The sequence below is a fragment of the Budorcas taxicolor genome, chromosome 5, assembly GCF_023091745.1.
Source record: "Budorcas taxicolor isolate Tak-1 chromosome 5, Takin1.1, whole genome shotgun sequence".
NCBI lineage: Eukaryota > Metazoa > Chordata > Mammalia > Artiodactyla > Bovidae > Budorcas > Budorcas taxicolor.
This window is the reverse complement of record NC_068914.1, coordinates 103,352,152-103,369,164: the sequence shown is the minus strand read 5'-3', so window position 1 is coordinate 103,369,164 and position 17,013 is coordinate 103,352,152. Positions and strand designations below refer to the sequence as shown.

Below are 17,013 nucleotides of genomic sequence, written 5' to 3'. Positions count from 1 at the left end.
GACCGTGGATATTACATTATAGACCTTGGTCACTCCAGGACTAGATATTAAACCTGTTATTGTTTTCTGCCACTTCAGTATTAGAAATCTGAGAAGCAGTAGTGGTTGAGGTATTTTAGAGATACACTAAAAATTGTTGGACTATTATAAAATCTTGATACCTTATTCAATTCTCATATTTTTTTTCCTCAGACAAATGATGGAGTATATTTAGAGTCACAGTGAATTTAGAATTGTTACAAAATGCTGGTGAACATGATCATGCACCTGAAACTATTTATGCTGCTGTTGCTTAATAGTTTCTCAGTCCTGTCCGACTCTTTGCGACCCCATGGACTGTAGCCCACCTGGCTCCGCTGTCCGTGGGATTTCCCAGGCAAGATTACTAGAGTAGTTTGTTATTTCCTTCTCCGGGTGATCTTCCTGACCCAGGGATTGAACTCACATCTCCAGCTTTGGCAGGTGGATTCTTTACCAGTGAGACACTTGGGAAGCCTCCGAAGCTATTTATGTTTTTCCAAATATACCAGGAATAATGTTGTTATTGTTACTGTTGATGTGAATGATACTGAAGCAGAATTTGCGATAGTGGTGAAAGGTAGTGGTCACAGTCACTGTCGTGTCTCTTAACCTATTATTCTGAAATACCATCAGTATGCGCAGCCTGGGATGACCAGTTCCTTTCCTTATGTTGTAGAGGATATTGGTTTGAGAACTTGTGGTAAGCGAAATAGGTGAGATATTACCAAAGTACATATATCACTGGAGTAGAATTAAAACAGAATTCTTCAAAAGGTCTGTGCATTTTCAGCTCCTTAGTTTCAGAGAAATCTGTGTTAAACATGATTTGACTATAAAATAAACTAAGATTTTTTAACTAAATTTGAAAAATTTAAGTATTAGATCAATTTGACCTAATATCAATATTAGATCAAAATAATTGATCTAATACTTAATACTTGAATAGCCCCAATATTTGAAAAAATGGAAACATTGTTCAGCTCAGCTCCAATGTAGCTTTATAAATAGGTGTTTTCCAACATATATTCTTGTGATCCCTAACATTTGATATGCTGTTGTTGAGTAAGATCTGTATAGAAAATATTTATATAATTCTACTTTCAAACAAAGTAATTAACTTCCAATTAAATAAATAAATTTATATTAAAAAATAAAAAAATGTAAAGGAAACAGAATATACTGAAAGGAAAAATTAAAAAAAATGTTTTACTCTAAAGAAAATATTGTGTTTGAGATAATACTAATTGAATTAGTAATTCCATGAGTGGACTTTTAGTGGGTACACAGTAGTAAGGGACTAGCTCCAACTTTGTCCATGCAGTTTTGGAGAAAACTGACAGTTTGTTGAAAATTTAGGTAAATTAATTCATAATACTGCTGACTCATTATCGGTCCCTGATTTGCAGGGACTTTAAACTGATATTAACCCCTCCCGTGAACACATACTCTAGATAACAGCCCAAGAATCATAAGTAAATGTAACTTTCTGATATGATACCCCAAATGTCCTTGTTATAAACAGTTGCCCCTGTCTCCCAGGGAGGACCTTTTCCTTGTACCCCCTTAGGAAAAAAAAAAAAAAAACAACTCACGGGAAGCATACCAAAATCCTGAATTTTTTGGTTTGAATTAACCAATCTGGCCTCAGCCAAGGAACTTCAAAATACTCTACCTTTGGACCATAATAAAGGCATATATCCCACATTCAGCCTTTCTTTATGCCTGCACTCTTGCCTTGACTTCTTCCTATAGCTCCTCCTCCAGAATCTGAGTAATAAACTTCATTTCACTTTCTTTTTTTTTTTTTTTTATTTTTTTTATTTATTTATTTTTAATTTTAAAATCTTTAATTCTTACATGTGTTCCCATCATTTCACTTTCCTTTGTGATCTTTTGTTGAATCAGTGCTCGCCATCTACGCCCCTGAGCTCCATTTAACATGTTAATTTAACAAAGTCACAACACAGTGGGAAGCAGAACAATTTTGATGGATTGGAATTGAGATGAGTACTGGAAGGAGGACTTCTGGATTGCAGGTTATGTTTGTTCAGAGTTTGCTATTTTTATAAAGCCCAATTCAAATGACATGACTATACCTGTGAGAGGGTGGGGTGATTTGGGAGAATGGCATTGAAACATGTATAATATGATATATGAAATGAATCATCAGTCCAGGATAGATGCATGATACTGGATGCTTGGGGCTGGTGCACCGAGAGGACCCAGAGGGATGGTATGGGGAGGGAGGAAGGAGGGGGGTTCAGGATGGGGAACATGTGTATACCTGTGGTGGATTCATGTTGATGTATGGCAAAACCAATACAATATTGTAAAGTAATTAACCTCCAACTAAAATAAATTTATATTTTTTAAAAAAAGGAAAAATCACATAAATTAGCAGTCCTGTGAGGACTGCACAAAGTACTAAAATCATAAGCACCTGTTATGTTTATTTGTTTATCTATGTTTATTTACTAAGGTTCCCTCATATATACATATATGTGTACCTACATGTGTATATAATTTATATGTGTATATATGTATGGATGTATATATGTGTATGTGTACTGGATGGAGTAGTGTATTGTATAAAATGCACTTCATTTGGTAGAAATATATCATTTATAATCTAAGATTTAAAAAGTCAAACTAGCCCAATTTTTATCTTTTTGCCTCTTGAATACCTCTTGGATATATTTTTAAAAATTATTAAGTGATTCTATTTTAGTTATTAGCTGCCCAAACTCTTTCTACTTCATCCTGAAAAATAACATGCCTCTGATGAAGAACATGAGCTGCAGACTGTCATCACTGGTGAGAGACAAACTGCACCTAGGTGACAAGCAATTAGTGGTATTCATGCAAATTATTTATTTGCTCTGATTTAATCTTATTGTAGATATTCTGCTTCAGAGAAATAGAATGGTAAGACAACTGAGAACAAAGATACATTTATGAATTTTATTATTATATTTGACATTATATATACCTTTAAAGAATATTTTTTGATACTTTGACACATATACTTTGATTATTAGAGAGAAACTGGTCTAAGATATGATCTGTGAAAATCACACCCAAGTGACTGAATTTATTCTTTGTGGTTTTACAAACAAGCCTGAGATGCAAGTTTCCCTCTTTGTTTTGTTCCTGGTCATCTATACAGTCACTTTGTTGGGTAACTTCCTTATTGTCACAGTTTCCATTATGGATCCTGCTCTTCAAACACCCATGTACTTCTTTCTCAGGAACTTGTCACTTCTTGAAGTCTGTTTCACCTTGGTCATGGTGCCAAAGATGTTGGTAGATCTAGTGTCCCAAAGGAAAAGCATCTCTTTTGTAGGCTGTGGTACCCAGATGTACTTCTTTTTCTTCTTTGGCAGCTCTGAATGTTTCCTCCTCTCTATGATGGCTTATGATCACTTTGTAGCCATCTGTAATCCTCTCCGCTATTCAGTCATAATGAATAGGTCCCTATGTTTGTGGATGGCTGTAGGTTCTTGGATGTCTGGTGTTCCTGTGTCTATGCTACAGACAGCTTGGTTGATGGCCCATCCTTTCTGTGGACCAAGCACCATAGACCACTTCTTTTGTGATGGTCCCCCGGTGTTGAAACTAGTCACTGAGGATACAACCATGTATGAAATGCAAGCACTTGCCTCCACACTACTATTTATTATGTTTCCCTTTTCCCTCATTTTGGTCTCCTACACTCGCATTATTAAAACCATCCTGATGATGCCCTCTGCTACCGGTCGCCAGAAGGCATTCTCTACTTGTTCATCTCACCTCATTGTGGTATCCCTTTTCTATGGAACAGCCAGCTTGACCTACCTACGGCCCAAATCCAACCAGTCTCCCAAGAGCAAGAAGCTAGTGTCATTGTCCTACACTGTCATCACACCGATGTTAAACCCCATCATCTACAGCCTAAGGAACAATGAAGTAAAGGGGGCAGTCAAGAGGATGATCACTCGAAAAGTCTTGCAGAAGTTAGATGTGCTTTGAATTAAATTGTGTCAAGTTTTTCTAGACAAAGTAGGAGCACCAGAACCCATGAACAAAAGCTTTGAAGGAGTGGAAGATTTGTTCTTTGTCAAGGTCACCTACTATGATGGGTGGATCTCAGTGTCTCAGTCAGAGTCCCAGCTCAGACTGGGATAACTGAGCTCCTTTATGAGGGGATTATTCACAAATTCACAAAAAAGACTACCTGACCTGCCTCTTGAGAAACATATATGCAGCTCAGGAGGCAACAGTTAGAACTGGACATGGGAAAACAGACTGGTTCCAAACAGGAAAAGGAGTATGTCAAGGCTGTAGATTGTCACCCTGCTTGTTTAACTTATATGCAGAGTACATCATGAGAAATGCTGGGCTGAAAGGAGCACAAGCTGGAATTAAGATTGCTGGGAGAAATATCGATAACCTCAGATATGCAGATGACACTACACTTATGGCAGAAAGTGAAGAAGAACTAAAGAGACTCTTGATGAAAGTGAAAGAGGAGAGTGAAAAAGTTGGCTTAAAGCTCAATGTTGAAGCTTTCAACATCCAGAAAACTAAGATCATGGTATCTGGTCCCATCACTTCATGGGAAATAGATGGGGAAACAGTGGCTGACTTTATTTTTTCTGGGCTGCAAGACTGCTGCAGATGGTGATTGCAGCCATGAAATTAAAAGACACTTACTCCTTGGAAGGAAAGTTATGACCAGCCTAGACTGTATATTAAAAAGCAGAGACATTACTCGCCAACAAAAGTCTGTCTAGTTAAGGCTATGGTTTTTCCAGTAGTCATGTATGGATGTGAGAGTTGTATCATAAAGAAAGCTGAGCGCCGAAGAATTGATGCGTTTGAACTGTGGTGTTGGAGAAGACTCTTGAGAGTCCCTAGGACTGTAAGGAGATCCAACCAGTCCATCCTAAAGGAGATCAGTCCTGGGTGTTCAATGGAAGGACTGATGTTGAAGCTGAAATTCCAATATTTTGGCCACCTGATGCGAAGAGCTGACTTATTTGAAAATACCCTGATGCTGGGAAAGTTTGAGGGCAGGAGGAGAAGCAGATGACAGAGGATGAAATGGTTGGATGGCATCACCGACTCGATGGACAAGGGCTTGGGTAGACTCCAGTAGTTGATGATGGACAGGGAGGCCTGGCATGCTGCAGTTCATGGGGTCACAAAGAGTTGGACACGACAGAGTGACTGAACTGAACTGAACCGAACTGATTAACAAATTGCGGGGCAGCTCATATGATGGAAATTCTATGTCTCTTGACCTGAAAGGCAAAGAGAAGAGGTATTAACTGGAGCTATGAAAAGAAAGAAAGTGAAGTCGCTCAGTCGTGTCTGACTCTTTGCGGTCCCATGGACTGTAGTTTAGCAGGCTTCTCTGTTCCTGGGATTTTCCAGGCAAGAGTACTGGAGTGGGTTGCCATTTGCTTTAGAGAATGTTAAAACTCTTAGAAAAAGCTGCTCATTGGAAGCTTTTTTCTTTAATAGAGAAAGGCAACCATCTCAGCCTAATTCTGCTCTGACTCCCTTACATCTACTGCTGGTATCTTTTCTTGATCAAACTAATCTGAGACAGAGGGCAAGAGTGTCCACTGGTGCAGTATAATGGACAGCTTTCTGGAGCACAGATCAGGATGGGAAAAGTTATGAAGGGTAAATGAAAATACCTGCCACAAACCACTGTATATTCTGCATTTAATGTTATGCAAAGACTATCATGTAATGTGTTTTAAGTGAATTTTTAAAAGATAATGAAAGGTAAAGATTTGTAGTTGCCAAAAATTCATGGTGCAAATCCTTTATAAGTGTGGTGGGTTTAAATGAGGTTACTTTAAAAAATTACCTTAGTTTTAATATTTGTTAACATGCTTCTGGACTTCTTTGATCACTGGCTAAATCTGCTATTAATTTGGATTAATCAGCTATTTGTTGTTGTTGTTGTTCTGTTGTTGTGTCTGACTCCTTGTGACCCCATGAATCCAGGCCTCCCTGTCCTTCATTGTATTCCAGAAGTTGCTCAACTCTTGTTCATTGAATTGGTGACACTGTCTAATTGTCTCATCCTCTGCTGTTCCCTTCTCATTTTGCCTTCAATCTTGCCCAGCATAAGGATCTTTTCCAATGAGTCGGCTCTTCATATCATAGCCAAAGTATTGGAGCTTCAGCTTCAGCATCAGTTCTTCCAATGAATATTCAGGATTGATTTCCTTTAGGATTGACTGGTTTGATCTCCTTGGAGTCTAAGGGACTCTCAAGAGTGCTCCTGCACCACAATCAGCTATTAGAATTTAAACAACAATCTTTGCTTGACAATATTGTAAGTGAAAAAGAGTAAAGTTAGTAATCGCTAACAGGATTTTTCAAGTCATGCCTTTAACAAATGCACCTGCAACAACCCAAGGGATAGATTTTCTTTTGCATTTATTTTTTGTAAAAGAAAAATTAGGGTCAGAAAATTAATTTGAAAAGGCAAAGAGTTATGCAGAGGTGGTCCCGAAGAATTTGAATTCATACTCTTTTGAATTTGAAGTCCAGTATCTTAACCTGTTAAAAGTCTCCAGTCACATTTTCATCATGATAAAGTCCCCACTTACATGATAATTTGGCCTTTCAGGCATGAAAACACCTTGAGACAGCATAGAAGAACAAAATGAATAATTTAATTTTTGAAAAATATCATATTTCCACTAGCATAAGGATATATTGACTTTGAATATGCAATTCATGTAAAATGATATCAGTTGCTCTAAGTCTTTGTTAGCCAGTGTGTTTTTTTTTTAATTTTACAATTTTTTCTTTGAGCAATAACGACTCTCAATCATTCTTTGTCAATTTTCAAGAAAATTTAAAAGTCATCTCCAATTTCAACTTGTGTTGACTATTTTCATTTAATTGTGATTCCCTGAAGTTTGTATCCATTGAATGTAACAGGAATTTGGGGCTGGAAATATCAGTTCCTTTAAATATTTCTGTTTTAGTGGCCTTTTAATTTTTTAAGCCTAACTCAAATATTTTAAAATTAATGTTACTAAGTTCAGTGAGCCTCTGGCAAGACTCTATTGCAGTGGTTTCCTACTAGCTTCATGTGACTCAGAAGTAAATTGTGAGATTGTTAAATCTATTGAATAGTGCATGTGTATGCATTTAATAAACTAGCATAATCAAATATAGAGAAGAATAAAATAAGCAATATATTAAAAGAACTTATGAGAGCACCTGATACATGGTAAACACTATCTGGTTGTTTTATAATATTACTGTTGCTGCTGCTGCTGCTAAGTTGCTTCAGTCGTGTCCGACTCTGTGCGACCCCATAGACGGCAGCCCACCAGGCTCTGCCGCCCCTGGGATTCTCCAGGCAAGAACACTGGAGTGGGTTGCCATTTCCTTCTCCAGGGCATGAAAGTGAAAAGTGAAAGTGAAGTCGCTCAGCGACTCTTAGTGACTAACAGAAAATATGGGGTGGATCCCACATATTATAGGGTATGTTTTAGTTATGCATATACTCCCTTCTGATTGAAATGCAAATTAATTTCTTCTATAAGATGAAAGCAAAAATGTTCATAAATCATATACCTATTGCATATTCTGTGTGATTGATAGTCTACAAGTTTTTACAGAGAATTTATAATTACTATGTTTCAAATAGTTTTATTAAAATTGATAAAAGTCACTTAACTGCAAGATCTTCATGGAGATGTTTTAAAAAACTTTTCAGCCTCAATTTATAAGTTGATTTTTTTCTGTTTTTATAAATTTTTATTTATTTATCTTGGCTGCACTGAGACTTCGCTGCTACTCATGGGCTTTCTCTAGTTGCATGAAGTGGGGATTGTTCTTCCTCATGGTGAGTGGGCTTCTCATTGTGGTGGTTTCTCTTGTTGCTGTCTGTGGGCTCTAGAGGAGCCATGGAGCATGGGCTCAGTTGCTCCAGAGGATATGAAATCTTCCTGGACCAGGGATGGAACTGCATGTTCCCTGCATCGGCAGGCAAGTTCTTATCCACTGAGCCAACAGGGGCATTTGATTTTGAGTGTTCCAAAAGCTAATTAACAAAGTCATTATTATATCTAGAGTTATAATTGGAAAGATTGATTTGATGAGTTTTTCCTCTCAAACCAGTGCTGTCTAATGTTTTCTTTACTAACAGTAATTCCAGGATTTGTGCTAGTGGTTTATTCTCTCAGTTGTGTCTGACTCTTGCAACCGCTTGCATTGTAACTCACCAGGCTCCTCTGTCCATGAGATTTCCCAGGCAAGGAAGGGGTTGCCATTTCCTTCTCCAGTGGAATCTTCCCAACCCAGGAATCAAACCGGGTCTCCTGAATTGCAGGTGGATTCTTTACTGACTGAGCTTCAAGGGAAGCCCCAGGGTTTACTTTGGGCCATATATTTTTATCATTGTTACTATGATGATATCATTGAGATTTTTGCAGAAAACGTTTTGCATAGAGTCCTTCCTTTGTTTTCAGTTTCATAGATGGCTTTCGAATATATGTCCCCACATTGTTATTTACAAGCAATTCTGGAAGTATTTCCTTTAAATGTCCTTAAGTTTGAGTATTAGAGGGTGTCCTCCAATGCCAAACCTGGTACACATAAGAAAAGAATTAGCTAGATTGGTTAGTTTGCATAGTATCCAATCCTGTTACATATATGAGAGCTGAGGTAAGAAGAAAAAGTGATCAAACAAATTTCATATTTCAGTATAGCTTAAAAAGTTTGTGTGATTTATTTCAGTGGCACTCTAGTGAAATTAATGAATACAATCCAATGTATGTCATAGTTTATATTTATATTTTAACGTGAAATAAATAAAATTGTCCTAAGAGAGTTGGACTGTGAAGAAGGCTGAGTGCCGAAGAATCGATGCGTTTGAACTGTGGTGTTGGAGAAGACTCTTGAGAGTCCCTTGGACTGCAAGGAGATCCAACCAGTCCATTCTGAAGGAGATCAACCCTGGGATTTCTTTGGAAGGAATGATGCTAAAGCTGAAGCTCCAGTACTTTGGACACCTCATGTGAAGAATTGACTCATTGGAAAAAACTCTGATGCTGGGAGAGATTGGGGGCAGGAGGAGAAGGGGACGACCCAGGATGAGATGGCTGGATGGCATCACGGACTTGATGGACGTTAGCCTGAGTGAACTCCGGGAGATGGTGATGGACAGGGAGGCCTGGTGTGCTGCGATTCATGGGGTCGCAAAGAGTCGGACATGACTGAGACTGAACTGAACTGACTGAACTGAAAGGAATTTTAGATTTGGTTAAGAGGTATAACTTAAGAACAATTAGCTAGTAAAATACAATTATATAATGATGACATAAAGCAAAATTCTTAACCTCCAAAGTCAATATTATAATAACAAATACATGTACATTTATAAACTTATTATAAATACTGATAGTGAGTTCTATGAAAGTTCAGGTAGTATAGAGAATAAAATATATGTAACATGGTGATTCACTGTGAAATAAAACCTACAGACTTGATAGACAATCACTAAGTTGAATTCAGAACCCAATACTGAGTATTTATCTTCCATGAATTTTCATTTCTGTCCATGTTCTTAGCAAAGTCATTTGAGTTTTTATTGTGCTATTACAATTTAATATATTCAGAAAGGAAGGGGCAGGGGTTATCTATGGATCACTTAGCCTCTAGACTTCTCATTTTTAGCCTCTAGACTCCTCATTTTATGATTCTAAGGGCATGGAGAAGGGGTGAAGGCTGGATAGACCATGATTTACCAGATTCTCTTATGGCTAGTTTGAACATATGTAACTTAATCTCAGTTAATCATATTTTGAATTGCAATTTAACCATGTAAAGAGATAGGAGAGTGGGGATTCACATGAAGCCAGTGGCTCCCAGTATCCAGGAACAAAGGAGACTACAGTGACTGTGGCAGGTCCCCGTGTCCAGTACTCGGGGTGCAAGCTTAAACCATGGCATTCAGATGATAGTTGTGCCACAGCAGAGTATTTACACAACTGATTCTAGAGTATAAATTTAAATTTTCACAACAACCCTGCTTTTTCTTACATTTTCCTTTCCATTTCTAGGTAGTAGGCTTCTAAATATGTGTTCAATATTTCTCCTATGTAAATCATCAAAAGTCAGTTTATTTTTTTTAATGAAAAATTCTAATGAATAAAAAAATCGAACAATTCAGGAAGCAAATGTCATTTGACTGAAATTATTTATAAGTTCCATCTAAATACCTTACACAGAAGCCTATGGAATGAACATTTTGAAATGACAGGCAAAATTTTTTGCATGTATATGAAACAATCATATATAAGAGAATTTGATTTATCTTAAGCACTTTTGCTGCCTCTTGAGAAACTTATATGCAGGTCAGGAAGCAACAGTTAGAACTGGACATGGAACAACAGACTGGTTCCAAATAGGAAAAGGAGTACGTCAAGGCTGTATATTGTCGCCCTGCTTATTTAACTTCTATGCAGAGTACATCACGAGAAACGCGGGGCTGGAAGAAGCACAAGCTGGAATCAAGATTGCTGGGAGAAATATCAATAACCTCAGATATGCAGATGACACCACCCTTATGGCAGAAAGTGAAGGAGAACTAAAAAGCCTCTTGATGAAAGTGGAAGAGGAGAGTGTAAAAGTTGGCTTAAAGCTCAACATTCAGAAAACGAAGGTCATGGCATCTGGTCCCATCACTTCATGGGAAATAGATGGGGAAACAGTGGAAACAGTGTCAGACTTTATTTTTCTGCGCTCCAAAATCACTGCAGATGGTGAGTGCAGCCATGAAATTAAAAGATGCTTTCTCCTTGGAAGGAAAGTTATGACCAACCTAGATAGCATATTGAAAAGCAGAGACATTACTTTGCTGACTAAGGTCCGTCTAGTCAAGGCTATGGTTTTTCCAGTGGTCATGTATGGATGTGAGAGTTGGACTGTGAAGAAAGCTGAGTGCTGAAGAATTGATGGTTTTTGAACTGTGGTGTTGGAGAAGACTCTTGAGAGTCCCTTGGACTGCAAGGAGATCCAACCAGTCCATGCTAAAGGAGATCAGCCCTGGGATTTCTTTGGAAGGAATGATGCTAAAGCTGAAACTCCAGTACTTTGGCCACCTCATGAAAAGAGTTGACTCATTGGAGAAGACTTTGATGCTGGGAGGGATTGTGGGCAGGAGGAGAAGGGGATGACAGAGAATGAGATGGCTGGATGGCATCACCGACTCGATGGATGTGAGTTTGAGTGAACTCTGGGAGTTGGTGATGGACAGGGAGGCATGGCATGCTGTGATTTGTGGGGTCGCAAAGAGTCGGACACGACTGAGCTACTGAACTGAACTGAACTGAACTGAACTGAAGCACTTTTGATAAAATATATATGATCACTCTTGTGGACTGATTTGTGTCCCCCAAAAGATATGCTGAAGTCCTACCTTATTTGGAAATAGAGTATTTATAATCAGATGAAGATGAGGTTATAATAGATTGAAAGTGAAAGTCACTCAGTTGTGTCCGACTCTTTGCAACCCCATGGACTATACAGTACATGGAATTCTCTAGGCCAGCATACTGGAGTGGGTAGCCTTTCCCTTCTTCAGGGCATCTTCCCAACCTAGGGACTGAACCCTAGTCTCCTGCTTTGCAGGCAGATTCTTTACCAGCTGAGCCACAAGGGAAGCTCTAATGGATTAGAATGCGTGATAGATCCAATGACTAGTATCATTCCATAAGGAAAGATTTAGAGACACAGAGATATACAGACCTGTAGGAAATACAGCCATGTGAAGATGGAGGCAGGAGCTGAAGAGATGTAGCTATATGCCAGGATCACTGGGATCATTGGCAAGTTCCCATCCTGCTCATAGCTTGGTTTCAGACTTCTTGCCTCCTGATCTGTGAGAGAGTAAATTTCAATTGTAAGCCACTTCCTTTGTGGTAATTTGATTGCAAAAGCCCTAGGATGTACTAATAAACATCACAGTTTTGAAAGTAATTAGGGAATTCCTCATTAACTGTGTGGTGATTAATAGACAGGGTGGTCATATTCTTTAGAATGTGATTCTTCATCTCCATTGGACAAATTCCTATTTTTTTCAGCCTTTGAATCTAATCTAGACCTGTGACTTGCTCTTGCGAAAGGAATGTGACTAAAGAAATGTTGTGCTAAAGTGTAAGAGTCAAGAAACCAAGCACACATCCTCTGTCTCTTGGACCATGTGATTCTCACGAGAAACAAGACAAGGCTAATCTGCTGGAAGAAGAAAGATATACTTAAGCAGAGCTCCTTCATTCCAACAGAAGCATTCTAGATCAGCTTATAGCCAACTGATTTCCCCAAATGTGGGAAAATCCAGACCAGATCAGCAGAACCTCCTAGCTGAACCGTAGACTCATGAGAAACAATAGAAGTTTGTTGTTTTTGGACACTAAGTTTAGGAAAGATTGGTTATGTAGAAATGTCAAAGTGATAAAAGATGCATAACTAATTTCAGATAATGAAATTAAGAAAACATCTGTCAGAGCCACCCATAACTACCACTGAAATTGTGCTGTGCAGCATGGTACAGAGAAGCTATAAATATTAGCTATTTATAGCCACTGTGTGTGCGTGCGTGCTCAGTGGCTTCAATCATGTCCAACTCTTTGTGACTCTATGGACTATAGCCCACCAGGCTCCTCTGTCCATGGGATTCTCCAGTCAAGCATACCGAAGTGAGTTGCCATGCCCTCCTCCAGGGGATCTTCTCGCACTAGGGATTGAACCCAGGTCTCCTGCATTGCAGGCGGATTCTTTACTGCTGAGCCACCAGGGAAGCCCTCATAGCCACTGTAGCAGAGCCTATTTCCTGTACTTACCTTAATATTACCCACCTGATTTATTGAAATCGGCCTCCCTTCATCTGGAGAAAGCAATGGCAATCCACTCCAGTACTCTTGCCTGGAAAATCCCGTGGACGATGGAGCCTGGTAGGCTGCAGTCTATGGGGTCGCTAAGAGTCGGGCATGACTGAGCGACTTCACTTTCACTTTTCACTTTCATGCATTGGAGAAGGAAATGGCAACCCACTCCAGTGTTCTTGCCTGGAGAATCCCAGGGACGGCGGAGCCTGGTGGGCTGCCGTCTACGGGGTCGAACAGAGTCGGACACGACTGAAGCGCCTTAGCAGCACCTCCCTACATCTGTCTGTCTCTCTGAATATGAACTCCATATTCAAGCTTCAAATACTTTTTCTGTCTTCTACCTGGACTCTTTTACAATCTGAGTCTGACTTTACATTGATCATGGCATGAACCATAGCTTTAGTTAATCTCATTTACCCGCCAATACTACTGTTCTTCAGTTCAGTTCAGTTCAGTTGCTCAGTCGTGTCTGACTCTTTTTTAACCCCACGAACCGCAGCATGCCGGGCCTCCCTGTCCATCACCAACTCCCAGAGTCCACTCAAACCCATATCCATTGAGTCAGTGATGCCATCCAACCATCTCATCCTCTGCCGTCCCCTTCTCCTCTGATTCTTAGTATAGTCTATATTGTAAATTACTTTTTAGAAAATAAAAATACTCATTTACTGAGGTTTATAATAAAAAGTGATTGATAATAACTAACCACAGATAACATTAGTGTTAGTCACTAGATACTATATATTTAAAAACTGTACACAAGAAAACAAGGGTTGCACTCTGATACTGGGTATTCATGGAAAATATGCAAAGAAACAGAATATCAAAACATCTTCCTTTATGCTTATTATATGTAATTGGAGAAATTAGAGTTGGCAGTTGATAAAAATAGGTCCTCTATCCATTTCCTTCTGAATAACACTTAACTGCATAGTTGTGAAGTTGATAGTTCCCTGATAGCTCAGTTGATAAAGAATCCACCTGCAATACAAGAGACCCTGGCTGGATTCCTGGGTTGGGAAGATCTGCTGGAGAAGGGATAGGCTACTCACTCCACTGTTCTTGGGCTTCCCTTGTAGCTCAGCTGGTAAAGAATCTGCCTGCCTGCAATGTGGGAGACCTGGCTTCAATCCCTGTGCTGGGAAGATCCCCTGGAGAAGGAAATGGCAGCCCACTCCAATATATTGCCTGGACATTTGTTGGCAAAGTAATGTCCAATGTTAGCTAGTGAAAATAACAATTGTTTTCACCTCTCATCCGGTTACGGTTATGGAAAGTGGTATGGAAGGTGTCCTGAGGCATATCTTGTACTTGAGAATGTCCACATCATGATCGGAGGGCTGTAGGTTTGCTAGTTTGAGGTGCTAAAATGTTTGATGTTCAGTTCAGTTCAGTTCAGTCGCTCAGTCGTGTCCAACTCTTTGCGGCCCCATGAACTGCAGCATGCCAGGCCTCCCTGTCCATCACCAACCCCCAGAGTTCACTCAGATTCACGTCCATCGAGTCAGTGATGCCATCCAGCCATCTCATCCTCTGTCATCCCCTTCTCCTCCCACCCCCAATCCCTCCCAGCATCAAAGTTCTTTCTTTTTTTTAATTTAATTTAATTTAATTAATTAATTTATTTATTTTTAATTAAATTCTTATTTTTACTTTACAATACTGTATTGGTTTTGCCATACATTGACATGAATCCACCACGGGTGTACATGCATTCCCAAACATGACCCCCCCTCCCACCTCCCTCCCCATAACGTCTTTCTGGGTCATCCCCGTGCACCAGCCCAAAGCATGCTGTATCCTGCATCGGACATAGACTGGTGATTCGATTCTTACATGATAATATACATGTTTCAATGCCATTCTCCCAAATCATCCCACCCTCTCCCTCTCCCTCTCCCTCTGAGTCCAAAAGTCTGCTATACACATCTGTGTCTTTTTTGCTGTCTTGCATACAGGGTCATCATTGCCATCTTTCTAAATTCCATATATATGTGTTAGTATACTGTATTGGTGTTTTTCTTTCTGGCTTACTTCACTCTGTATCATCGGCTCCAGTTTCATCCATCTCATCAGAACTGATTCAAATGTATTCTTTCTAACGGCTGAGTAATACTCCATTGTGTATATATACCACAGCTTTCTTATCCATTCATCTGCTGATGGACATCTAGGTTGTTTCCATGTCCTGGCTATTATAAACAGTGCTGCGATGAACATTGGGGTACATGTGCCTCTTGCAATTCTGGTTTTGTCGGTGTGTATGCCCAGCAGTGGGATTGCTGGGTCATAAGGCAGTTCTATTTGCAATTTTTTAAGGAATCTCCACACTGTTCTCCATAGTGGCTGTACTAGTTTGCATTCCCACCAACAGTGTAGGAGGGTTCCCTTTTCTCCACACCCTCTCCAGCATTTATTGCTTGCAGATTTTTGGATCGCAGACATTCTGACTGGTGTGAAGTGGTACCTCATGGTGGTTTTGATTTGCATTTCTCTAATAATGAGTGATGTTGAGCATCTTTTCATGTGTTTGTTAGCCATCCGTATGTCTTCTTTGGAGAAATGTCTATTTAGTTCTTTGGCCCATTTTTTGATTGGGTCTTTTATTTTTCTGGAATTGAGCTGCATAAGTTGCTTGTATATTTTTGAGATTAGTTATTTGTCAGTTGTTTCATTTGCTATTATTTTCTCCCATTCAGAAGGCTGTCTTTTCACCTTGCTTATGGTTTCCTTTGTTGTGCCAGAGCTTTTAATTTTAATTAGGTCCCATTTGTTTATTTTTGCTTTTATTTCCAGAATTCTGGGAGGTGGATCATAGAGGATCCTGCTGTGATTTATGTCGGAGAGTGTTTTGCCTATGTTCTCCTCTAGGAGTTTTATAGTTTCTGGTCTTACATTTAGATCTTTAATTCACTTTGAGTTTATTTTTGTGTGCGGTGTTAGAAAGTGATCTAGTTTCATTCTTTTACAAGTGGTTGACCAGTTTTCCCAGCACCACTTGTTAAAGAGATTGTCTTTACTCCATTGTATATTCTTGCCTCCTTTGTCAAAGATAAGGTGTCCATAGGTGTGTGGATTTATCTCTGGGCTTTCTATTTTGTTCCATTGATCTCTATTTCTGTCTTTGTGCCAGTACCATACTGTCTTGATGACTGTGGCTTTGTAGTAGAGTCTGAAGTCAGGCAATTTGATTCCTCCAGTTCCATTCTTCTTTCTCAAGATTGCTTCGGCTATTCGAGGTGTTTTGTATTTCCATACAAATTGTGAAATTATTTGTTCTAGTTCTGTGAAAAATATGGCTGGTAGCTTGATAGGGATTGCATTGAATTTGTAAATTGCTTTGGGTAGTATACTCATTTTCATTATATTGATTCTTCTGATCCATGAACATGGTATATTTCTCCATCTATTAGTGTCCTCTTTGATTTCTTTCATCAGTGTTTTGTAGATTTCTGTATATAGGTCTTTAGTTTCTTTAGGTAGATATATTCCTAAGTATTTTATTCTTTTCGTTGCAATGGTGAATGGAATTGTTTCCTTAATTTCTTTTTCTACTTTCTCATTATTAGTGTATAGGAATGCAAGGGATTTCTGTGTGTTGATTTTATATCCTGCAACTTTACTATATTCATTGATGAGCTCTAGTAATTTTCTGGTGGAGTCTTTAGGGTTTTCTATGTAGAGGATCATGTCATCTGCAAACAGTGAGAGTTTTACTTCTTCTTTTCCAATTTGGATTCCATTTCATTCTTTTTTTGCTCTGATTGCTGTGGCCAAAACTTCCAGAACTATGTTGAATAGTAGCGGTAAAGTGGGTACCCTTGTCTTGTTCCTGACTTTAGGGGAAATGCTTTCAATTTTTCACCATTGAGGATAATGTTTGCTGTGGGTTTGTCATATATAGCTTTTATTATGTTGAGGTATGTTCCTTCTATTCCTGCTTTCTGGAGAGTTTTTATCATAAATGGATGTTGAATTTTGTCAAAGGCTTTCTCTGCATCTATTGAGATAATCATATGGCTTTTATTTTTCAATTTGTTAATGTGGTGAAATACATTGATTGATTTGCGGATATTGAAGAATC

At 38.9% G+C, this 17,013-nt stretch overlaps 1 protein-coding gene across 1 annotated transcript; it reads left to right on the top strand.

Annotated features, from left to right (window-relative positions):
- The first annotated feature begins 3,078 nt into the window (after nt 1–3,078).
- On the top strand, nt 3,079–4,029 carry LOC128048536 (olfactory receptor 10A7). Its single transcript, XM_052640942.1, has one exon. It carries the CDS (start codon nt 3,079–3,081, stop codon nt 4,027–4,029), a length of 951 nt encoding a protein of 316 aa, XP_052496902.1.
- The last annotated feature ends 12,984 nt before the right edge of the window (nt 4,030–17,013 follow it).